At 33.4% G+C, this 26,766-nt stretch overlaps 2 protein-coding genes across 2 annotated transcripts; one reads left to right on the forward strand and one right to left on the reverse strand.

The window, feature by feature from the left end:
* Nucleotides 1-730: 730 nt before the first annotated feature.
* Nucleotides 731-1,678, reverse strand: LOC141559941 (olfactory receptor 52E8-like). Its single transcript, XM_074297598.1, has one exon. The coding sequence runs from the start codon at nucleotides 1,676-1,678 to the stop codon at nucleotides 731-733; it is 948 nt and encodes a 315-aa protein (XP_074153699.1).
* A 22,665-nt stretch (nucleotides 1,679-24,343) lies between these two features.
* LOC141559942 (olfactory receptor 52E4-like) lies at nucleotides 24,344-25,282 on the forward strand. The gene has a single exon (XM_074297599.1). The coding sequence runs from the start codon at nucleotides 24,344-24,346 to the stop codon at nucleotides 25,280-25,282; it is 939 nt and encodes a 312-aa protein (XP_074153700.1).
* The last annotated feature ends 1,484 nt before the right edge of the window (nucleotides 25,283-26,766 follow it).

Genomic DNA, 26,766 nt, shown 5'->3' on the forward strand with positions numbered 1-26,766 from the left:
TCTTAAGAAATTTAAAATCATGGCAGATCCTCGTTTCTACCCCTTTTGAATTTCTGAATGATAATACACTTTCACCCAGAATTCCTATTTCATTCTTTGTCAGTTTATTTTGCAAAGGTTTAGACAAAAGACTGGTTGAATAGCATTTCTTCTTTGTATTGTGAGGGTTAAAGGTAATATAACATAAAATATCTGGTAGCCTATAGAATACCAACTATAACCAATAGAAATGTCTAAATGCTTTCTGGATTCTCAATATCTCCTTAAATAAGTCAATTCTAGAAGATACCTGGCATACTGTATACTGTAAAAAAAAAAAAAAAAAAAAAAGTTGGAATCAGAAGATTTATTATCAGGTCCAGACTTTTTATTTAGTTTCTATGTGAGCATGGACCACTCTAGGCTTTCTGACCTTTTGAATCTCTTTGTAAAAATGAGAACCTTGGTCTAGCTGAACTTGAAGATCCTTTCCAGCGCTGAATTTTTTACTTCTATAATTAATTTTATGATCATTCAGATAGCACCTCACCCAACAGTGATGCAACACCATCATTACACTCTTTCAGGTTCACATTTTCAATAGCTTATAGTGTTGGCACTCTATGCTTAGATAGTCTCTCATTGTACAATACATATATCATTTAATCAATAGCTAAATCTTAAATTAAATCTTTTGATGTAGAGGACAAAAATAATTCAAATTCATTTCTCTGTGATACACTGATGAAAATCACTTTTTCTTAAAGACCCTCAGTACCAGTTCTCGAATCTGTTTGGTTCTGATTCCATAGATGACAGGATTGAGTGCAGGTGGTACAACTACATACAGATTAGCTAGGAGAATGTGGATGTAGCCAGGTACCTTATGGCCAAATCGATGAGTGAGAAAAGAGAAGAAGGCTGGAATGAAGAAGGCCAAGATAACACAGATGTGGGAGCCACAAGTATTGAGAGCTTTGAGTTGAGCTTCCCTGGATGGGAGGAGGAAAACAGCATGGAGGATCTTTAGGTAAGAGATGGCAATTAGAATAACATCCCCAAATACCATAGCTATAAGAATCAACCCAAATATCATGTTAATTTTAATGTTAGCACATGACAACCGAGCAATACCCATATGTTCACAATATGTGTGAGGAATGATATGGTGACCACAGAATGGCAGCCTCAGGATGAGAAACACCATTGGAAATACCAAAACAAAATTAACAATGAATAAACTAGACATAGTAATAGCAATGGCTCTGTTGGTGAGTATCATGCTATACCGAAGGGGATGGCAAATGGCAACATAACGATCAAAAGCCATGGCTACAAGCACAACAGTTTCCATGGCAGTGAACATGTGAATGAAGAACATCTGGGCAACACAACTTCCAAAGCTAACCTCTCTCTGGTTAAGCCAGAAGATACCCAACATTCTGGGAATAGTGGAGGTGGACAAACCTAAGTCAATTGTAGACAACATGGCCAGAAAATAGAACATTGGCTGGTGGAGGCTACGTTCAGTCTGAATCACAAAGAGAATGGTGAGATTTCCCAAGAGTGCAATCAAATACACAGAGCAGAATGGAAAGCCAATCCAGATGTGCATGTCTTCCAGTCCTGGGATTCCCAGCAAAAGGAAGGATATAGGGTGAAACTGAGTATCATTGGAAAGGAGCATTCTGCTAACCATTAGTTCAGTAGAATGCCACTCCTTTGTTCATTTCATGTCTGGAAGAGGGAAAAAGAGATGTATTTTGAGTACTCCAATATGTATGTTGAATATGTCCAGTATTTCCTTTCTGAGATTCAAACAAAATAAATCTTCTTCCTTTATATTCCTGTCACTGTCTATCCTAAGAGCTGGTATAATTGGGCTACAGAATGAAACACACACATATTTTTTGGAAGTAGTCAATGTGAGATTTTTTTGCTTAAGTATAGCTATTTCATAAGGCTTTTTTTTAGTGGTGGTGTGGTTGAGAGAGAGAAAAATATGTTTTTTATTCTAATTTTATTTATTTAATATACAGTATGTTTTACTTTGTTCATTGAAGATTTTCCAGGTTTTATTTTTCCTGAGAGCCCCCTCCTGCTAATCATTTCTCAGAGAACAATAACATTCCAAAAAAGAAACTTGTTTTGAAAATTCTTTTACAATTACTATTATCTCTTTCTTTTCACCATTTCCCTCCTCAAAAGTGTTTTGCTACTGATCATTAGATCTAATGTGCTGGCCAGGTTTTAGTGCTGCTACATTGGGACTATACACGAGACTACTATCCCATTGCCAAAGACCCTCTCTGCTGCCCTTTTTAGTCCTCCCTAGTATCCCTGGACTGAGAGATCCAGAAGTCTCCATCACCACTGCTCACGCAGAGGTACTGCCTAGCTGAAGCTGGGGTCCAGGCCATAGCTGGGGTTGTGAGCTGGGGTCCCACTCTAGTTTCACAGACCTTTTCTGTGGACCTTCCAGTTCCTGTTTGGTGTCTTGAGCTGAGAGGTCTGGAAGCCATCAATACTGCCACTGGTTCAGAAGTTGATCCAGGAAGGGCTAGGACTGGGACTGGAGCTGCGTCTGGGAAAATAGTACTCCCACCTTTCTTTTTGCTGATCCTCTAAGTTGCCTTTAGCTGGAAAATATTCTATTCTATCTTTTGGGGTATTCTGATGCTATAAAATTTACTTGGGGGTCATTATTTGAGGGAATTTGGAACAGTTTGGGGGAGAGGTTGGGCAAGTTCCTGTGCTTAATCAACCATCTTATTCTGCCTCCAAATTTTTTTTATTTAAAATAATTTAAAATCTTATTAGCTGAAAGGAAGAATTACTTAATCAATTATGACAATTTTTGCATATGTTAAATGAAAGGAATAATGAGTTCAGTCAAATAAAACACCAAAATCTTATTGCAGATAAGAAATGTTTTACTTTCAATAAGAAAAACTTGGGGAAAAATCAAAACCACCTAAAAGAAGAATAAGCTATCTCAGGTGGTAAAAAGTTCCCATCATTGGATGTCTAAAAATAGAGTTTGGATGAACATATACCAGACTTCTTGGTGAAGTGTGTACAGTTTGAAGATGATGAACTCTGGTATCTTTGCAACTTGGGAGATTTTGTAACTTTATTTGCTAAGATAAGATCACTAGGTTGATTCTGGCTTAGGTCAATGAAATTGCTTCATGTGCTTACTTGATCATCAGGTGATTCCTTTGAAATATTACAAACTAAGATGAAGCTTAATTAAATTGCCTAGATTCATACTGGTTTTGATTTTCCCATTCTAGTTTGCCTTCCTGCTCTCTGCATTCTAGTGAAATAGTTATTCTTCTCATACTTATATGGCAATATCCTTAGGAGAGAAGTTTATAAATGTTTCACTGATTGCTATTCTTTTGCAATTCAGATTTACAAAGCATAACCAGAAAGTTTCAATACCATTCTTCTATCTACCTTTTGTTCACAGTTTTCCCCTCCAATTAATACTTTACTAAACTCTGTTTAGCTATTCCAATACACAGTTGCTTCATCTTATCTTTTTTGTTTGTTTGCTTCTGAGTTTGTTTCCACAAGATTTGATTAATTTATCAGAGAACATAGAGCAAGGATAAAGAATATTGAACCCAGTCTTCACAAAGTTTATCTCTGTGCAGAAATCACAGAGATAAATAGATTGAGCCCAAACATTTCCAATTCTAGGCTATGTAGAAAGTTCACCAAGGGGGGGGGTCACAATCATTCAGGATTATAATATAAATTTCAGTCAATCCTTTCCCATTTCTTGTCAAATTCTATTAGTCTCATTAGAGGAAGTAGTTGTGCAAGAAGGCAGGCTATACATCACTTATTATAGAAGTGACTGTTCATTTTGAAGGGAGAATATCATTGCCAGACCATGGTCCAACCATATCAGGTTAACTGTTATTTTCTGCACTATTCTCTAAAACAATAAGAAAAGATAGCCTCTGTTACCCTCATTCTAAATGGATGACATTCAAAATCCATAGACTTTGCTATTTTCAATTTTCAGGATTACAACTTCTAGGAGGAATCATTTTCTCCATCACACTAGAATGGAATTCCTTCTTAGGCATACATTATGTTAGAACCACAGATCTGAAGTGGTCTGGGAATCAACCAACATCCTCATTTTTATTAATGAAACAACTGAGGCTCAGAGAGATTTAATTTCTTATTCAAGTTCATATTTAAAACCAGAACCAGGCTTTGAACCAAGAATATATGATTCCAAATCTTAAATATCTTTCATAGGACCATGTTGCCTCTCATAGATCTGTCACTTCACATATTGTTTCCTCTATCTAGAATTCTCTTCTATATCATCTCATTTATTTCAGTTATAAAAACAATGCACCCACTTTATTGGAAACTTCTTTGTAGTATGATTGTATATATGTAACATGTATCTTTCCTTTAGACCTCTGAAGATCAGGAAATATGCTTCATAGTATTTATATATCATAGAACAAACAAAGTAGATGCTCAATAAAACTAAATAGAAGAATGTATATCTATCTAAATTGATATATGGACAAGTGGATAGAAGAAGGATAATTAGTAGCTATGTTAAGTGTGCTCTATGCTTAGAGAAATGGGAATAAGATAATTTATCCTTGGCCTTGCAAATTTAGGACTCCGTTTTCTTTGTGGTAGTTCTTATTTCTTTGGATCAGAAAAGGATTGATGTGATTCAGAACTCCCATCTGAAGTTTAAAGCTTGAGGATTTATTATCTCCAAACAAAGGGAAATTTTCATTTCCACCTCCATCAGCTTTTATACCTGACTATTAATTTGACATTCCCTCTTCAGTTCATTTGTTGATTTTTTTTCCCTAAAGTAGGACATTCAAGAAAATCCCATCTCTACAGATCCTATACTTTAGAAATTCTGGACTTTTTGAAATTATAAAGGATAAAATGAAAGATCTTATGGAGGTGAGGGTGGAAGGCAGTTTTCTGATAGAACTATTTGTATTCTTATACTTCTTTCTCTAAATTATTACCTTCTGCTGTCCATGGAATATACTCTGAGCTCCCTATATACTTATTTTCCATTTCTCTAGTTACATAAAATGTGCTCTAATTCAATCTGCCTCTAAGTCCTTCTTGGATGTTCTCTATGCATACTAATCCTGCTTAGTTCCTTAGATCTGAATAAGCCATATTTCTAGATTTTTACAATGATGGTTTCATTATTACAGAATACTAAGAATTTTCTTTTCATTCTGTATGATTTCTTACTTATTCTTAGGAGATCATCATTTGGGTCCTAGAATTCAATTATCTTTCCCCCCCCCCTCATTCATTTTGGTACTCTGCACTACCCTAAATTACTGAAACCGAAGGAACAGACTCACCAGCTGCCTTGAAAATGAGTAATGCTCTTTCAGAAATAATATTCCCCACTTTCCAATTTCTCTATAATTTTCCTCTAAGCTGGAAAAAGTTTATATTGAGGCTGAAATGCTCCCCTGCTCCCTTTCCTAACTGAAAAAAAAATTACATAATGAAGATTTCTCTGGGGCCTACAGTTTTTCTATTTTCAGTGTTTTACAGTCCCAGGGCACAGGTAATCACAAAGAGTGAAGAATGACTTTGTGGTGATAGTTTTTGTAAGGCATTGAGACTGATAACTGAAGACATTTTCTGTCCCTACGTAACCTATGCCAAATACATAGGTAGAAATAAAAATGGAAAGATATAGATAGATAGATAGATAGATGGATAGATAGATAGATAGATAGATAGATAGATAGATAGATAGATAGATAGATATAGATAGATAGATATATGTATATATGTATTTGTATGTATGTATACATATATAATACTTTTCATTCTACTGAAATTATCCCTTCACCTATTTGTTAATATTGAAATACATTGGCAGAATATAAGTTCATTAAAAAGTGCTTGTTCTGACAGAATTAATACTCAGATTAGAAATTGAGGTATATTATACATGTCCTGGGTCACACCAATGCTCCATCCTTGCTAGAATTTATTATCTGAAAAGGGAATCAATGGATGATTATTGCAAGGCCTGGGCTATCCACCACAATGTTATTTGGAAAGAAATAAAGAGAACAGATAGAGTATTGCACTTGGAGTCAGAAAAAAACTGTTTTTAAGTATAGTTTCCGACACTTAAAGTCTACATCCTCAAAATATCTGAGCTGAATTTAAAACAAAATTTAAAAAGTTTTCTCAAATGCCAGCTTATAGAAAATATGAGGAAAAACAAATTGTCATATATGAATCACAATTGTAAAAATGCTGGGTTCTTGAATTTTAAGGGACTTTAGGGATTAGCTTAGCAAACATGTAATTTAAGAAGAATAATTTATAAAATCATCTTTTGACAGTTTGAGTGGTATGGCAATGAATAAGTAGATTAATTTAGGTAGAGTTGTCATTTTTATTATATTACTTCAGTTTACTGATGAGCACTTGATATTCTTCCAATTGTTTAGATATAACTTTTCTTGTGAGAAAAGCATTTTGTAACTGTTCATATAGCTGTTGGCTTTGCCTTGAGAGGTAGAGTCCAAAATATTTAATATTATCTTTAGTTGTTTTAAGTGGTATTTAAGAACAAATCATGGAAACAATCAATAATTTCATCCAAGGGAATGACAATAATGAGATAACATTCCAAAACTTATGGGATTCAGGCAAACAATTCTTAGGGCAAATTTTATAATACTATATACTAATGCTTACATTAATAAAATAGAGAAAAAGAAAATAAATTGGGAATACAATTTTAAAAGTTAGAAAAATAACAAAATAAGAAATGCCAATTAAATACCACATTAGAAATCCTGAAAATCAAAAGAGAGATTAATAAAACTGAAAATAAATAAATAGATGAAACTTTGGTTAATTTAATAAAAAAAAAGGAAAGAAGAAAGCCAAATTGCCAGTATAAAAAATGAAAAGGGTGAACTTACCACCAATGAAGAGAAAATTAAAGCAATAATTAGGAGCCACTTTGCCCAATTGTATGAGTTGATAATCAGAATAAATGATGATCAGTGATAAAATGAATTTGATAATCTAATAATATAAATGAACTGGAAGAATACAATACAAAATGTAAATTGTATAGATTAACAGATAAGGAAATAAAATACTTAAAAAGTCCCATTTTATGAACAAGTCATTAAGGAACTTCCTAAGAACAAAAATCACCAGGGCCATAAAATTTACAAGTGAATTCTATCAAAATTTTAAAAAATAATTAATTCTAATACTATATAAACTATTTGGAAAAATAAGTAAAGAAAAAGTTCTGCCAAATTCCTTTAAAAAAAATCATATATCAATTTCCCTAATGAATATTGATGCAAAAATTTTAATAAAATATTTGCAAAATATTATAGTAACTTATCACCAGGATAATATATTATGATCAAGTGCAATTTGTACCAGAAATGCAGGGCTGATTCAACAATCAAGAAAGCTATCAATTTAATTGACCACATCAATAACCAAATTAACAGAAATCATGTGGTTATCTCAATAAATAGATACAGAAAAAACATTTGACCAAATACAAGACCCATTCCTAATAAAAAAAAGTTAGAGGGCATAGGAACAACTAGACTTTTTTTTTCTTAAAATGATAAGAATATCTATCTAAAACCATCAATAAGCATTACATGGAAAAAGATAAGATAAAAGCCTTCCAATATGATTAGGGTAAAATAAGTTTGCCTATTATCATCACTAATATTTAATATTGTATTAGGAATATTTACATTAACATTAAGAGAAGAAAAAAATTAAAGGAATTAGAGTATGTAATGAGCAAAGCTATCACTTTGCAGATCATTTGATAGTATATTTAGAGAATCAACTAAAAAGCTAGAAACAATTAACAACTTTCTCAGAATTGCAGGATATAAAATACACTCCCATAAATCATCAGCATTTCTACATGTTACCAACAAAGTATAGCAACAAGAGATAAAAAGAGATATCCTATTTCAAATAACTGTAGATAATATAAAGTATGTGGAGGTCTATGTCTCACGGCAAAGCCAGGAACACAATTACAAAACACTAGAAACAAAAATAAAGTTAGATCTAAACAACTGGAAGAATTTTAAGTGTTCATGGGTAGGCTGAGCTAATATAATAAAAACAATAATTCTATGTAAACTAATCTACTTATACTATGTCATACAAATTAAACTAAAAACTAATTTATAAAGCTAGAAAAATAATAAAAAAATTCATGTGGAAGAACAAAGGATCAAAAGTTTTAAGGGAATTAATGAAAAAAATGCAAAAAAAAAAAAAAGTGGTCTAGCCATCCCATTATCATGCAATGATTATCAACACCATTTGGTATTGGTTAAGAAATATAATGGATCAGTGTAATAGATTAGGTTCACAAAACACAATAGTCAATGACTAAAGTAATCTAGTGTTTGATAAGCCCAAAGACTTTAGTTCTGACAATAATTGCTGGGAAAACTGGAAAATAGTATGGCAGAAACTAATTATTGGCCAACATCTAAAAACCTATAACAAGATAAGGTCAAAATGGGTTCATGATTTCGACATAAAGGGTGATACTATAAACAATTTAGGAATATTAGGGATAGTCTACCTCTCAGATCTGTGGAAAATGGAAGACTTTATGACCAAAGAAGAACTAGAGAACATTATAGAATGTGAAAAGGATCATTTTGACTATATTAAATTAAAAAAAAAAAGTTTTTGCACAAACAAAACCAATACAGCCAAGATTAGGAGGGAAGTAGAAAACTAGGGAAATTTTTTTATAATGTTTGTTGTGCTACCTGGAGCTATTGGAATGCATGGGAGCCACCTGACAGTGGCTGCTGGAGATCCAACCTAGACTTTCAGAATGAATCTCCTTGTGTGAGAGGATGATACAAGGAGACTGAAAGGCAGTTGTTAGAGAATTGAGCTGTCCCTTAACAAGTTTTTCTGATGAAGAACTCATTTCTCAAATATATAGAGAATTGACTCAAACTTATAAGAATACAAACGCTTCCCCAAGTGATAAATACCCAAAAGATATGAACAGCCAGTTTTCAGATAAAATTAAAATCATTTATAGGCTTATGAAAAAAAAAAAGCTCTAAATCACTATCAATTAGAAAATGCAAAATCAGATAACTCAGATTGACTAACATGACAGGAAATGATAATGATAAATGTTTGAGAGGATATGGGAAAACTAAGACATTAATGTAATTTTGGTGGAGTTGTCAACTGATGCAGTGGTTCTGGAGAGCAATTTGGAAGTATGGCCAAGGAGCTATGAAACTGGGTATAGTATTTGATCCAGCAATGTTTCTATTAAGTCTGTATCCTAAAGAAATCATGAACATTGGTACTATTTCTAAAATCTTTCTTGGAATAGTGGGGTTCAAGTGAAAATATTGGTTGGTTTATTCTTAAAGAAAATCAAAATGACATCACTATGTTAGAGTCAAGTTACAATGTGTCTGATTGGCTGATCAGACCAATATGAACTTAGAATGCTCTGTTACAGGTCAGACACAAATAGTCCATGTGAACATTTGGGGCAGCTTCTCTAATTTGGCAAATCTCTTGTTTCTTCTGGGCTAATTCAATTCTACTTTTTTCATAGAGCACAGTACCTTCTTTGTTGAGGACACACTGTGCTAGCTAGTCCTGTGTTTCCCATGTAATATGATCGATTCTAAAGTTCTTAAGAGATACTTTTAAAGTTTCCTTGTATCACTTTTTCTGAACACTATGTGAGCACTTGCTTTATGTGAATTCTCAACAACAACAACAACAACAACAACAACAAATATATATATATATATATTTGTTGTTGTTGTCAGGTGTATATTTGGTATTTGAATAATGTGACCAGCCCAATGGAATTGTGCTCTCTGCAGCAGAGTTGGGATGTTTGGCAGTTTATTTTTTATTTTTAAAAATATTTTATTTTAAAAACATATGCATAATTTTTAATATTCACTCTTGCAAAACTTTGTCTTTAATTTTTCTCACTCCTATCCCTCTTCTAGTTGTCAAGTAATTCAATATATGTTAAACATGTACAATTCTTCCATACATATTTCTATTATGGGCTAGAATCCTGTACTAGGATTCTTACAAGGTGTTGGATCACTAGAATTGATAATACAATGGTTATCTAGTTTAATATGGTGATTAATAGTTCTCTAGTTCAGTATGATTGATTTAATCTTATAACAAATAATGGTTCCCTAGTCATATGATCATTGGTTTATACTAAGTATACTGCATATAAACTGGGACAAACTCAATTAGAAACAGACTCGGACAAGAGCTCTGAGATAGACTCAGAAAGGGCTCAGAGGCAGACTCAGAAGGGGACTGGAACAGACTGGGGGAAGATAAGTGGCTGGAGGCTGGAGCACAATCCCTCAGACTGAGATAGACTTCAAGACAGATTCTTTTGTGGTGGTTCTCCTGCCTCCCCCACAGAAACCAAGACACATTCTGGAGGACCTCAAGAATGTGGATCCACATGTGGATGCTGTTCAAAGTCTATTGGGATTGCACTGAATCACTGAACTACTGAGAAGAGCAAGTCTTTCATAGTTGATCATTGATAATTCCTGCTGTTATTGTATACAATGTATTCCTGATTCTGCTTGTTTCACTCAGCAGCAGCTCATGTAAATCTTTCTAGGCCTTTCTAAAATCATCTTGTTCATTTTTTAAAGAACAATAACATGTCATTGCCTTTATATACCACAACCTGTTCAGCCATCATGAACCCATTTCTACCTTACTTTGGTAGAGGGTGTTAGATATGAGTCAATACCTAGTTTCTGCCATACTAATTTCTAATTTTTCCAACAAATTTTGTCAAATAGTTAATTTTCATCCTAGAAGCTGGGGTTTGGGGGTTTATCAAACACTAGATTACTATAGTCAATGATTATTGTGACTTCTCAATCTAACCTATTCCACTGTTCAACTACTCTATTTTTTAGCTAGTACCAAATGGTTTTGATGATCCCTGCTTTATAATATAGTTTTAGGTCTGGTACAGTTGGACCACTCCATTTTCTTTTTTTCTCATTAATTCCCTTGAAATCCTTGATCTTTTGTTCTTCCAAGTTAACTTTGTTATTCTTTTTTCCCCTTGATCTGTAAAATAATTTCTTGAGAGTCCTATTGGTATGGCACTGAATATGTAGATTAATTTAGGGAGTATTGTCATTTTTCATAGAAGCTCTGCCTACTCATAAGCACTTGATATTCTTCTAATTGATTAGATCTGACTTTATTTGTGTGGAAAATGTTTTGTAATTATGTTCATATAGATGCTGACTTTGTCTTGCCAGGTAGACTTCCAAATATTTTATATTATTTACAGTAATTTTAAATGGAAATTTTCTTTGTATCTCTTGCTAATGGACTCTGTTAGTTGATTATTTCTGTAGATTTATTTGTATTCTGCAACTTTGCTAAAGTTATAAATTGTTTCACATAGTTCATTCTCTATGATTCTCTAAATATAATATATATATATATATATATTGTTCTATAAGAAATGATTAGGAGAATGATTTTAGAAATACCTAGAGATACTTACATGAACTAAGGCTAAGTGAAATGAGCAGAACCAGGAAATCAATGTACACAGCAACAACAAGATTATATGACGATCAATTCTGATGAAGGTAGCTCTTTCCAACAATAAGATCATTGATGCCAGTAAGATGCCAATAAGATCTTGTGATGAAGACAGCCATTTACACCCAGAGAGAGGACTGTGGGAACTGAATATGGATCACAACATAACATTCTCACTTTTTTTGCTGTTGTTCACTTGCATTTTTTTCTTACTCATTTACTTTCTTTTTTTATCTGATTTTTCTTGTGCAGCAAGAGAATTGAAATATATTTATACATATTGGATTTAACACATGTTTTAGGACTTCTGGCCAAGATGACATCCTTGAAATTTGCCAGAGAAGGTCTGTTTGCTCGGGGGAGGGGATGAACAGATTGGGTGCAGACTGAGGGCAGGCAGTGAGGGTGAGACAGGCAGCTTACACTGCTCAGACCTGAGGGGAGAGGGGTAAGATCTCTGCCATTTCTGCGAAAAGACTTTTACCCCAGTGGACATTCTGTCTTGGCAGTAAGCCAGGAGCAGCAGAGAAAGTGTAAACACCAGAGGTAAAGAATAAAACCCCAGAAATCTAGCATCTCTCAGACCCGCCCACCCCCACCCCCACCCCCACCCAGAGTGACTCAGCCCATTCTCAGAGCCTCAGAGCACAGACACAGCACAGCCATCACTATCCTGTTAGTGCCTCCCTATTGTCTCCCTCAGTCTTTAGAGGAAGCTCATTAACACCATCCAGCCCCATCCCACCCAGAAACAGTCCAATTGTTTCTCTTGTCAATTTGTTTTCTTCAATTGCCGAACTGACAAAATGAACAAAAAATTTAAAAGGGCTCTAACCATTGACAACTTCTATATGGAGAGAGAGCAGACTTCAAATACTGAGAAGACTAAAAACAGACTGTCCCCAGAGGAATACCCAAAGGGAGATATGATCTGCTCCTCAATACAAAAGAATCTCATAGAGGAAATCAAAAAGGCTCTCACAAGAGAGCTAGAAGAGAAATGGGAAAAGGAAAGGGAAGCTTGGCAAGAGAGCCTGGAGAAGTCATTCCACACATTTAAAGACAGAGTGGATAAAGAAAACAAATCATTAAGAAATAAAATTAGTGAATTAGAAAAAGTAAATAACTCCAAGGAAAACAGGATTAGTGAGCTGGAAAAAGAAAACAGCTCTCTAAAAAATAAAATGGAAAAAAAAATTCCATAGAAGATAAAAACTCAATTGGACAATTACAAAAAGATATAAAAAAGTGAGTGAAGAAAACACATCATTGAAAATTAGACTCGAACAAGTAGAAATGAATGACTCAAGGAGAAACCAAGAAGTAGTCAAGCAAAACCAGAAAAATGAAACAACTGAAAAGAATGTCAAGTACCTTATTGGAAAGAAAACAGACCTGGAAAACAGATACAGGAGAGACAATTTGAGAATAATCAGACACCCTGAAAAATGTGAGAAAAAAGAGCCTGGATACTATTTTTCAGGAAATTATCAAAGAGAACTGCCCAGACGTTTTGGAAACAGAGGATAAATAGACATTGGAAAAATTCATCGATCACCTACTGAAAGGGACCCTAAAATCAAAACACCAAGAAATGTACTGGCCAAATTCAAGAACCATCAGATGAAGGAAGGAAAAAATACTGGAAGCTGCTAAAAAAAGCAATTCAGATATGGAGGAGACACAATAAGGATAACCAAGAATCTAGCAGCATCCACATTAAAAAAAACAAAGAGCCTGGAACAGAATATTCTGAAAGGCTAAGGAACTTGGTATGCAGCCAAGGATAACTTACCCAGTAAAAATGAGCATCGTTTTCCAGGGAAGATGGACATTTAATGAAAAAAATGAATTCCATTTATTCTTGATGAAAAAAAAAACAGATCTACAAAAAAATGTTTGATTTTCAAATACAGAACTCAAGAGATTTCTAAAAAGGTAAAAAGAAATCTTGAGAACTATATTTCTGCCATAAAGATATGTAAAGAACACATGTATAATTTGTCCTAGAAACTAGAGGTAGAAAGGAAATTATATCATAAAAAAGGGTAAAGTGGTGGTACTACATCTCATGAAGAGGCAAAGGTAACCTATTATATCTGAGAGAAAGAAAGGAGCGGGATGAACATAGTGTGTATCAATAGACATATTCAAATTATGGTGAAACTTCTTCCACTTCATTGAAAGTGAGAGGGAAAGAGTAAGCTAAGGGGAAGAGAATGCAGAAATTGTGAGGAAAAGGGGTAAAATAGGGGGAGGAACTTTAAGGTGGGGGAGGGATACTAAAAAGGGAGGGCTTTGAAAAGCAACTGCTGTTCACAAGTTTAATACTGGGTAGGGGGGTAAAAGGGAAGGAAAGGAGAAAAGCATAAGCAGAGGTTAACAAGATGGCAAGCAATATAGAATTAGTCATTCTAACCATAAATGTGAATGGGGTAAACACCCTCATAAAGAGGAAGCAGTTAGCAGACTAGATTAAAAGCCAGATATGTTGTTTACAGGAAACACACCTGAAACAGGGTGATACATTCAAAATAAAAGTAAAAGGGTGGAACAGAATCTACTATGCTTCAGGTAAAGCCAAAAAAGCAGGGGTAGCCATCCTCATCTCAGATCAAGCAAAAACAAAAATTCATCTAATTAAAGAGATAAGGAAGGGCATTATATCCTGCTAAAGGGTAGCATAGATAATGAAGCAGTATCAATATTAAACATATACGCACCAAGTGGTACAGCATCTAAATTCTTAAAAGAGAAATTAAGAGAGCTGCAAAAAGAAATAGATGGCAAAACTATAATAGTGGGAGATCTCAACCTAGAACTCTCAGAATTAGATAAATCAAACCATAAAATAAATAAGAAAGAAGTCAAAGAGGTAAATAGAATACTGCAAAAGTTTGATATGATAGCTCTTTGGTGAGAGCTAAATGGAGACAGAAAGGAGTACACTTCCTTCTCAACAGTTCATGGAACCTATACAAAAATTGATCATATAATAGGACATAAAAACCTCAAAATCCAATGCAGTGAGGCAGAAATAGTAAATGCATCCTTTTCAGACCACAATGCAATCAAAACTACATTTAATAAAAAGCCAGGGGAAAATATACCAAAAAATAATTGGAAACTAAATAATCTTATACTAAAGAATGATTGGGTAAAACAGCAAATCATAGACATAATTAATAACTTCACCCAAGAAAATGACAATAATGAGACATCATACAGCCAAAGCAGTAATAAGGGGAAGTTTTATATCTCTAGAGGCCTACTTGCATAAAATAGAGAAAGAGAGAGTCAACAAATTGGGCTTACAACTAAAATTGTTAGAAAAGGAACAAATTAAAAACCTCCAGACAAACACGAAACTTGAAATTCTAAAAATAAAAGGTGAGATTAATAAAATTGAAAGTAAAAAAACTATTGAATTAATTAATAAAACTAAGAGTTGGTTCTATGAAAAAACCAACAAAATAGACAAACCCTTAGTAAACCTGATTTAAAAAAGGAAAGAGAAAAAGCAAATTGTTAGTCTAGAAAATGAAAGGGGAGAACTCACCACTAATGAAGAGGAAATTAGAACAATAGTTAGGAGCTACTTTGCTCAACTTTATGCCAATCAATTCGATAACTTAAATGAAATGGAAAAATACCTTCAAAAATATAGCTTGCCCAGATTAACAGAGGTAGAAGTAAGTAGTCTAAATAGTCCCATTTCAGAAAAAGAAATAGAACAAGCTATTAACCAACTTCCTAAGAAAAAGTCCCCAGGCCCAGATGGATTTACATGTGAATTCTACCAAACATTTAAAGAACAACTAACTCCAATGCTATATAAATTATTTGAAAAAATAGGGATTGAAGGAATCCTACCAAATTCCTTTTATGACACAGACATGGTACTGATACCTAAACCAGGTAGGTTGAAAACTGAGAAAGAAAACTATAGACCAATCTCCTTAATGAATATTGATGCTAAAATCTTAAATAAGATATTAGCAAAAAGACTTCAGAAAATCATCCCAGGATAATACATTATGATCAAGTAGGATTTATACCAGGAATGCAGGGCTGGTTTAATATTAGGAAAACTATTAGTATAATTGACCATATTAATAACCAAATTAATAAAAACCATATGATCATCTCAATAGATGCAGAAAAAGTATTTGATAAAATCCAATATCCATTCCTACTAAAAACGCTTAAGAGTATAGGAATAAATGGACTATTCCTTAAAATAATAAGGAGCATATATTTAAAACCATCAGTAAACATCATATGTAATGGTGATAAACTGAACCTTTCCCTGTAATATCAGGAGTGAAACAAGGTTGCCCACTATCACCATTACTATTTAATATAGTACTAGAAACACTAGCCTCGGCAATAAAAGCCAAGAAAGAGATTCAAGGAATCAGAGTAGGAAATGAGGAAGTCAAACTATCACTTGTTGCAGATGACATGATGGTATACTTAGAGAACCCCAAAGACTCTGCTAAAAAGCTATTAGAAATAATTCAGAACTTTAGCAAAGTTGCAGGATACAAAATGAATCCACATAAATCCTCAGCATTTTTATACATTACCAACACAATCCAACAGCAAGAGATACAAAGAGAAATTCCATTCAAAATAATGGTTGATAGTATAAAATATTTGGGAATATATCTACCAAAGGAAAGTCAGGAATTATATGAGGAAAATTACAAAACACTTGCCACAAAAATAAAGTCAGATTTAAATCATTGGAAAGACATCGAGTGCTCTTGGATAGGCCGACTCCCTAAACTAATCTATTTATTCAATACTATACCAATCAGACTCCCAAGAAACTATTTTAATGATCTAGAAAAAATAACAACAGAATTCATATGGAACAACAAAAGGTCGAGAATTTCAAGGGAAATAATGAAAAAAAAAAATTAAATGAAGGTGGTCTAGCTGTACCTGATCTAGAACTATATTATAAAGCCACAGTCACTAAAACCATTTGGTATTGGCTAAGAAATAGACTAGTTGATCAGTGGAATAGGTTAGGTTCACAGGGTAACATAGTGAATAAAAATAGCAATCTAGTGTTTGAATAACCCAAAGATCCCAATTTTTACGGTAAGAATTCATTATTTGACAAAAACTGCTGGGGAAACTGGAAATTAGTATGGCAGAAACTAGGCATGGACCCACATTTAACACCACATACTAAGATAAGATCAAAATGGGTCCAAGATTTAGGCATAAAGAATGAAATCATAAATAAATCAGAGGAACATAGGATAGTTTACCTCTCAGATTTGTGGAAGAGGAAGGAATTTGTGTCCAAATGAAAACTAGAGATCATTATTGATCTCAAAATAGAAAATTTTGATTACATCAAATTAAAAAGGTTTTGCACAAACAAAACTAATGCAAACAAAATTAGAAAGGAAGTAACAAATAGGGAAAACATTTTTACAGTTAAAGATTCTGATAAAGGCCCCATCTCCAAAATATACAGAGAATAGACGTTAATTTATAAGAAATCAAGCTATTCTCCAATTGAAAAATGGTCAAAGGATATGAATAGACAATTTTCAAATGATGAAATTAAAACTATTTTTACTCATATGAAAGAGTGTTCCAAATCACTATTGATCAGAGAAATGCAAATTAAGACAACTCTGATATACCACTACATATCTGTCAGATTGGCTTAGATGACAGGAACAAATAATGATGAATGTTGGAGGGGATGTGGGAAAACTGGGACACTGATGCATTGTTGGTGGAGTTGTGAAAGAATCCAGCCATTCTGGAGAGCAATCTGGAATTATGCTCAAAAAGTTGTCAAAATGTGCATAACCTTTGACCCAGCAGTACTACTACTTGGCTTATATCCCAAGGAAATACTAAAGAAGGGAAAGGGACCTATATGTTCCAAAATGTTCGTGGCAGCCCTTTTTGTAGTGGCTAGAAACTGGAAAATGAATGGATGTCCATCAATTTGAGAATGGTTGGGTAAATTATATTATATGAATGTTATGGAATATTATTGTTTTGTAAGAAATCACTAACAGAAGGAATATAGAGAGGCTTGCAGAGGCTTACATCAATTAATGCTGAGTGAAACAAGCAGAACTAGGAGATCATTATACACTTCAACAATGATACTATATGAGGATGTATTCTGATGGAAATGGATATCTTCAACATAGACAAGAGCTAATCCAATTCCAATTGATCAATGATGGACAGAATTAGCTATACCCAGAAAAGGAGCACTGGGAAATGTGTGTAAACTGTGAGCATTTTTTTGTTTTTGTTTTTCTTCCCAGATTATTTTTACCTTCCAAATACAATTCTTTCTTTGCAACAACAAAATTCGGTTCTGCACATACATATAAATATATATATATATATATATATATATATATATATATATATTGTACCAAGCATATACTATAAGATATTTAATATGTATGTGAATGCCTGCCATCTAGGGGAAGGGGTGGAGGGTAGGAGGGGAAAAATTCAGAACAGAAGGGAGTACAAGGGATAATGTTGTAAAAACAAAACAAAAATATTACCTATGCATATGTACTGTCAAAAAAAAGTTATAATTATAAAATTAATTAAAAACCATATATTTTAACATGTTTACCATATATTGCATTGCTTGTCATCTAGGAGAGGAGGTGGGAAGAAGGAAGAGAAAATATGAAACACAAGGCTATGCAAGGGCCAATGTTGTCAAATTATCCATGTATATGTTTTGAAAATAAAATACATAGGCTATCATATCATCTGCAAAGAGTGATAATTTGGTTTCCTTGTTACCTACTCTAAGCTTAATTTATTTTCCTTCTTTTCTTGCTAAAACTAATATTTCTAATACAATATTTAATAGTAAGTGTGATAGTGGGCCACCTTGTTTCACTCCTGATCTTATTGGCAATGGTTCTAGTTTATCATTGATGCCTACTGATGGTCTTCAATAGATATTATTGATCATTTAAAGTAAAACTTCATTTATTCCTATACTCTTTAGTGTTTTTAAAAGGAATGGGTTGTTTGGCAGTTAGTTTCAGAAACAGCATCAATATTTAGTATTTTATCCTGCCAGGTGATTTTTAGTATCTTCCTAAGAAAATTAGATTGAGAGAAATTCAGTTTCTTGGCATGCTGCTGGTATATTGTCCAGATTTCATAGTCATATAACAATGAGTTTAGCAGAAAGGCTCTTTAGACTTTCAGTTTGGTAGTCAGTCTGATACCTCTCATATCCCATACTTTCCTTCAGAGCCTCCCAAACACTGAGCTAGCTCCAGCAATAGGTGTGTCAATCTCATTGTCAATGTGAACATCTCTGGAAAGTATACTACCAAAGTTAGAGCACTCATCCATAGAATTCAAAACTTCACCATTTACTATAATTGCTGGTTCCACATATGGATAGTGTGGTGTTGCCTGATGGAGAACCTGCATTTTCTTGGTGTTGATTGTTAGTCTAAAATTAGCACAAGCAATAGAGAATCAATCCATTCTTTGTTGCATCTCAGTTTCAGAGGGTACATTGAGCACACAATCATCTGCAAACAAAAAAATCATGTACCAACACTTGCTCCACTTCAGTTTTAACCTATAGCCTTTTTAAGTTGAATTAAATATCAGTGGGGTAGCTGACTTGGATTCCATGTTTATCCTTATTGAAGGCATTTGAAGACATGGCTCAAAACAGCATAGAAAGGTACATAGACTTGCTGCACACCATTGGTGACTGGGAAAGGTAGAGAGCATTGCCCATTTTCCAGAACCTAGGGAACCATATCATGTGGAATTGGCATATTATAATAATGAACTTCTCTGGGCAACGACATTTTGACATAATTTTCCATAAGTGCTCAATATCAAAAGCCTTGGTAAGAGTTACCAATGTTGTATACAGAATTCTGTTCTGCTCCTGGAATTTTTCCTAAAGTTGTCAAGCAGTAAATATCATATCAACTGTTCCTCATTCCTTTTGAAGCCACCCTGGCTCTCAAATAGATGATCCTTTTTTAGGTGTAGAGTCAACTTATAAAATGAGGGAGTTGAACTTGGTGACCTCTAAGGCCCTTTCCAGTTCTAAATCTATCATCCTATAATCCCAAATCTCTTTGAGCATGTTTATGTCAGGCAGCTTCAGACTTTGACACTAGGATTTAGATGCTTTCCCATCCATAGGAGTTTTAGGCATAAGAGGTAATTCCCAAGTGCTTTCTATTGCAATATAAATGTCTCTTTCTACAGTAAGCTAGACAACAATCCTAGTCAGACAGAATACAACCAAAGTTGGTGAGCCTTATTTTAATTTAAGGGAGATTATGGGGTAATATTAACAAAGGAGAGAGAATTCACAACTCAAGACTTCGAACTAGGCAGAGACCTGTATCTACCAGAAGTAAACATAAAGGTAATAACATTTCCAGATAAAAACAGTGGATTTTCTATGTTCTTCTAAGGCTTTTAGCATTTAGAAGTAAATTGGAGAGAATCACCCTGTACCCAGAGACTACACATCTTTATAGGCAGCAATAAGGAGAAAGAGAATGCAAAGTGACCATATGAAGATTTATATTTCAGAGTCAAAAACGAATGACACAATTGTTTCTTATATACAACAGTTCTGTCTAATTTTCTATAAAGTTGAATGATTAATATATTTGGCATAGAACAGTAACTACTTATGTAGTCATAGAATCTGAAGTTGTGGAGGGAACACAAAAGGATACATAGTCCTACTTTCCATGTGTATGCTCTAAAGGGGGTTATGAAGTTTCAGCATAGAATGCCCATAATGAGGATTCTACAGTACCATTATTAGAAAAGTGGAGATAGATGATAGAGAGAGAGAGAGAATAAGTCTTTGTCCCTGTAACAACATTTATGACACAATTAGTTTATATCTGAAATTTAAAACCTTTTAAGTTTCTTTTTAAAATGTTATTTTGAATATTTTGTGAATTTTGAAACAACAGAATTATAGCAGAAGCACCTTTGTATTATATGAGGTAGAGCTATTGCTAAGGAAATTAAGAAGAAATTTGTAAAACATAAATCTTATGATTTCGTTTACCTAGAAATTGAACTACCAATCAGAAAACTATTTGGGACTATCTCTCTTATCTCTGTCTTTATATGTTGTGTTCCTCAGTTCTGTTTCTCTTTTCTGTCTTTTATTTCTATGTCTCTGACTCTGTATCTTTATCTCTCTTTTCCTCCCTTTCTCTCTCCTTCCCTTTCTCTCTTTCTCCCGCTTTTCTTCTCTTTCTCTCATTCTCGCTCTCTTGCTTTCACTCTCGCTCTGCCTCTGTCTCTGTCTCTCTTTTTCTTTATTTTTCATCTCTGCTTCTCTATTTTTGCATCTATCTCTCTTTCTTCCTCTTTCAAGACTAATTTATTATTAGAACAAACCTGTTAAGTCATCTGTATTTTTAGTAGTGTTCTAAGTTATTTTGGAAAGTGTGTGTGTGTGTGTGTGTGTGTGTGTGTGTGTGTGTGTGTTTATCCGTGGGAAAAATTGAAATAACAGATGTTATTTGAAAAAATAACAGATATCTACCTTAAAAGATAGTTGTGCAGAAATCTTGAAAATGGTGAAGATCAAGTAAATAATAGATAGAACGTTTGTTTTTTAATCATTTTTAGGTGTGTTTGACTTTTGCAAAGATGCTAAAATGGTTTGCAATTTCCTTTTATAAATCATTTTAGGAGGAAAAAAAGAAACAAACAGGGTTAAGTGACTTGCTCTAGGTTACATGGTTAGTAAGTATCTGAGGTCAATTGAACTCAAGAAGCTGAGTCTTACTATTTCCAAATCTGGCACTTTGTCCATCACCCCTCTTACCTATCCTTAAATAAAAGGAAACTCCATACAAGAACGAATGAAAAATTTTAAATGATTATTCAATTTCATTCAACAGTCATTTGTTAAGTATTTACCATATTCCAGAATCATTAATATTATTATTAGGAGAAGTGACAATTAGTGGGAAAATCAACACATCATAGATACATTTGTATTCATCCTTTCTGATACTGCCTTTAAAAAAAAAAATAAAGCACTCTGTTTTATAAAACCAAGAACAACACATTTATCTCCATTACAGGTAAAGCTCAGAAACTTATTCTGTTTATACTTCAGAAATATGTGGCCAAGTGCTGCCCCATTGAGGTAGGCAATACTCATTGCAGAGATAAAATACAAATACTTTGCCTAGAAACAATTATGGATGGAATTATATCAGAATGAAGTTTTTGTGTGTGTGTGCTATTAAACTTATAATAGAAAGGAAAGGATATAAATGATATTGATAGAAAGAGATGGTGAACAAAGGACCCATCCACTCTAGGGAGTTTCAATCCAGAGTTAGAGCTCATGATATGGTTGTCCTCAGAAGTGGCAATTGAGCTTGGATTAATCAAGAGATGAAAAGGTAAAAATCAGAACTCAGACAAAGGGCAGAAGCAAGAGCCTTCTTCAGTGCTTAGCAAAAATTTATCACTCTCACCTGTATAGATTGAAGGTGTTAAAAAGGTACCACTATGTAACTTGATCAGTAGAATAAAGAAACAGGGCAACAATAACTATCAAAGGATAGACTAATCTAAGGATAGGACCAGGCAAATAAACCAGAGACCTAAAGAAGCAAAGTTAGCTCTGGAGCATTATCAAAAAGTGTAAGGCAAAAATCTGGTAAAATGACTAAAATATGAAATAAATTTTATTCTAAAGAATTTTAGGTAGCCTTGTCTAGGTAATCACCTTTATCACTGTTATGAATCAAGAGAGTAATTAGGCTGGCTTTTTTTAGAGAGAAAACTCTGGTTTGAGCTGCATTCTTTAAATTAAATAATCAATTCTGACTAGAATATCCATAACTAGTCATCATCTAAACTAAGTAGATAGATCCAGTGATGAAGAATTTACTACCATAGGTAATTCATTCAAAATTTTGAAACCTCAGATAGTTTAGATATTTTTTTTTAGTTTTTGTTAATAAATTTGCCTCTTTGACTGCCATCCATTAATTCTACTTTCTAGTGGGAACAATAAAAATTAATCTATTTATTTTTTTCTTTTTTCCAAAATATTTTTATTAAACTAAATACAAAATAAGAAAAAATAGAAAAAGATAGAAAAGAAATACAAAACAAAACAAAAATTGCCATGTGCCCAGCAGAACATTATATATAACAAAAAAATTCCATTTCAAGAAAGCATGAATAATATTAAAAGAAATTATATTCATGAGTGCCCATCTTTGATTCTTTATAGATTCTTTTGTTCTCTTCTATGAAGTTTTTACTTTATTCTTTTTCCCCTTTCATCCACCCCATATCACAGAAGCCAGCTATACACAAAGATACACATATTAGAATTATTTTCTGTTGTTTGATCATTTTCCTAGCCTATTGCAAGTCTTTGTTAAATTAGGGCTCTGTTTCCAGGGTGGAGAGTACATTGTCCAAGCTTCAGGAGGTTTCTACAGCTATTTTCAGAGATTCTTCTAAAGACCTGATCCCATATACTCTTTTCTGCCCTAGAACTGTTAGGAGTACCCATGCTTTTCTGTAGCTGTAAGATCTAGTAGGATAATACAACAGAATTCTTCCTTAGTGCTAGTAAATTAAACTTCTTGTGAGCAGAGACTCTAGAAGCTGTTCATCATTAAAGCTACCCAGGACCTTGAATGTTGCTTTCATAAGACTCTCTCACCTTACTGACAAACCTTTTCTGTTGACTTTCCAAGTCACCTTTGTCTCTGGGCTGAGAAATCTAGAAATAACTGGTGTTCCTGATTCAAATGTGCCCAGGTTTCTTCTTGTTTTGCTATTTCTGGGACAAGGAATGGGATTGCACTGTCTTGGTCTGTATCATGGCTTCATGCTAGACTCCCACACAAACATTTCCTGATGATTTTCTAAGTCATAATCTCAAAAATTGTTCTATTCTGGACTTTTGTGTGTTTTGATGCTGTAGAATTTATTTAGAGTCATTATTTAAAGGAATTCAGAGCCATTTGGAGGAGAGCACTGCAAATTCCTAATTTTACCATCTTGAGAAGCAAAAAAAAAAATCAATTAGGGTTTTTCACAAATGGAGTGGGCTACCAATTAAGGTAACTTTTACAGAAATTTTGAACTAAACGTTCTCTGCAATGACACCTTGTTTTGAGATTAATATCCCCATTTATTGAAGCTGCTTTATAATACCCAAATATTGTTGTTATTATTTCTATTTTTGCTTCAATTCTGGGGGGTGCATCACTTTGTGAAATGCTAATAGTAATATTTTTAATTTATATATCCAATTAAATATTATTTATTGGCCATAACTTTCATGTCTATATAACTAATTTTTCTTAATTCTGTGCAATACGTCTATTTTCTGGCACATTCTGGAAACCATAATTATAGTTAGAGGATTTATATATGTGTACTCAAACTAATTCATATTACCCATTTAATTTGAAAGTTAAATCTTCTTAGTGTTAATTTGAAAAATGACTAAGATAAATTGGGCAAAAGTAATGAAATAATTCAGTTTCAAATGACACTTTTATTTATGTTTTTCCAGATTATAGAAGAATGGGATGAATATAATGTCTTCATTATAGAAAGAAAGATTTCTCTTCTAAAAATAGTGGATTAAAACAGCATCCAGAGGATGTCTTCAGTTAATAGCACTGAATTCCATCCTTTCAACTTCCTGCTAGTAGGAATCCCTGGATTGGAAGAATTGCACATCTGGATAGGCTTCCCTTTCTGTGTTGTGTATCTGATAGCATTTGTGGGGAATCTCAGCATTCTATTTGTGATCAACACTGAGAAAAGTCTCCACCAACCCATGTTTTACTTTCTAGCCATGTTGGCCACTGTTGACTTGTGTCTCTCCACAGCCACCATCCCTAAGATGATGGGCATTTTCTGGTTCAACTTGAGGGAAATCACCTTTGAGGGATGCCTTATCCAGATGTTTTTCATTCATATTTTCACTGGTATGGAGAGCATTGTGCTTGTGGCTATGGCATTGGATCGCTATGTGGCCATTTGTCACCCTCTCAGGTATAGTATAATCCTCACTAATAAAGCCATTGTCACTATTTCTGGAGTAGCTATCCTGAGGAACTTTTCTTTAGTAACACCAATGGTATTTTTAGTCCTACGGCTACCCTATTGTGGTCATCATGTCATTCCCCATACCTATTGTGAACATATGGGAATTGCCCGATTGTCTTGTGCCAGTATCAATGTAAATATCATCTATGGCTTATTTATTATTTGTATAATATTTTTGGATATGACCCTGATTGCCATTTCCTATGTCCAAATTCTCCAAGCAGTTTTTAAACTTCCTTCTAAGGATGCTCGTTTCAAAGCTCTCAACACTTGTGGCTCTCACATTTGTGTCATTTTAGCTTTCTTTACTCCTGCTCTCTTTTCATTCCTTACTCATAGATTTGGCCACAATATTCCTCATTATATCCATATCTTATTGGCCAATCTATATGTTGTTGTCCCTCCTGCACTTAATCCTGTTATTTATGGAGTCAGGACAAAGCAAATTCGGGAATGTTTGATTCAAATCTTCACCAGGAATGATTAATGTTAAATGAAGAAATGCACATTATTTTATTCTGTTCCAACAGTTTTTGAAAGGAATAGAGTATTGTGCTATTTCCAATAGTGAAAAAGAGTCTCACTCTTAATAGGAAACCAAGTTCTCAGGTATAACTCAATTTAAAAATTTAAAAATGTAGAGATTATCTATTTGTCAATTCCAGTGTGAATACGAGAGTAGAGAAAGGATATACCTATAATGTCTTGAAATTCGGCACTTAATTTATTATTTTAAAGAACTATGGGATCAAAAACATTTTAAGTGCTTAATAAATACTTGTTAAATTATAAAATATTTAAGGATTGGGGTGGAGTTTTTAGATAAAGAGAGCAGTTCATTCGTTTTCTCCCAAATTTCCTGTAATATAATCAAACGGTTTAAACTCTTGTCTTAATGCCCTCCCAAATTGAGAAGCATTTCTCAGCCCCATGCCTATCATATCTGAAAAGATCAAGTAAATATGTAGATACACTCACGTATGCGTGTGTGTGTGTGTGTGTGTGTGTGTGTGTGTGTGTGTGTGTACACAGACAGAGAACTTGGAAAATATCTAATGACAAAATTCAAGAATGTAGCTGTAACTATATAGTCACTTATCCCTGCTAATCTGGTTTTTGAGCTAGTACTGATTGACTTGAATAATTCTATGACTGACTGCATGTACCCATTATGTAAGTAGTTACCATGTGCTGATCACTATGCTAAGTTCCAGGGAATGAAAAGGAGCAAAATGTTCTTTCCTTTCTAGGAGCTTACATTCTAATTAGAAAAAACATAAAAAGAAAGATCAGTGAATTTATGCTTAAACATAAATTAACTTGTACAATAAAGCTACATCTTTACTTTTTCTTCTCTTTTTTTCCATTCATGACAAAGGTATGTATGCAGTGAACTGAAGCCTTCCACTTTACCTTCAGTAAAAATAATAAAAAATGTGGTTCAATATAAAGGAAGAATAAAATTCAATAGTTTAAAAATGGAAATGAATCTTGTTTTATTTATTAGTTTGAATAGTTGAAATGGTAGGTTATACTTAATTCCTTCTATACAAACTTAACTATAAGGGGAGATGATACTAAATAAACATAAATGACCAAGTTCTTTTCTTAAAATAAATAACATGTAGAATATGACATGAAACAAGACCCACCAAAGTCTTGGTTATCTGAAATATATTTTGTATAAGAAAATAGAATCATATAAAATTAAGAAGTCAATCTAAATTAGGCTATAGAACTTTAAGTTCAAATAAAGCAGAGTTCCAAGGATTTCAAATGAATTTTTGAAAGGAAAAAATACAAGCATTGATACATAATATAAAAAACAAAAATTAATAAGAGATATATAATTGTTCTTAATTTATATACAATCATTAATGGCAGTCAAATTAATAAAAGATCATCAATGATATAATGGAGAAAAACTATAGTAATATCAATATATTTACAATCTATCTTCCAAAATATGTC

This window comes from Sminthopsis crassicaudata, chromosome 3, assembly GCF_048593235.1.
Source record: "Sminthopsis crassicaudata isolate SCR6 chromosome 3, ASM4859323v1, whole genome shotgun sequence".
NCBI classification, from domain to species: Eukaryota; Metazoa; Chordata; class Mammalia; order Dasyuromorphia; family Dasyuridae; genus Sminthopsis; species Sminthopsis crassicaudata.

Coding starts and splice junctions, on each gene's coding strand:
- LOC141559941 (XM_074297598.1), bottom strand. CDS start 1,678: ATGGTTAGCAGAATGCTCCTTTCCAATGATACTCAGTTTCACCCTATA.
- LOC141559942 (XM_074297599.1), top strand. CDS start 24,344: ATGTCTTCAGTTAATAGCACTGAATTCCATCCTTTCAACTTCCTGCTA.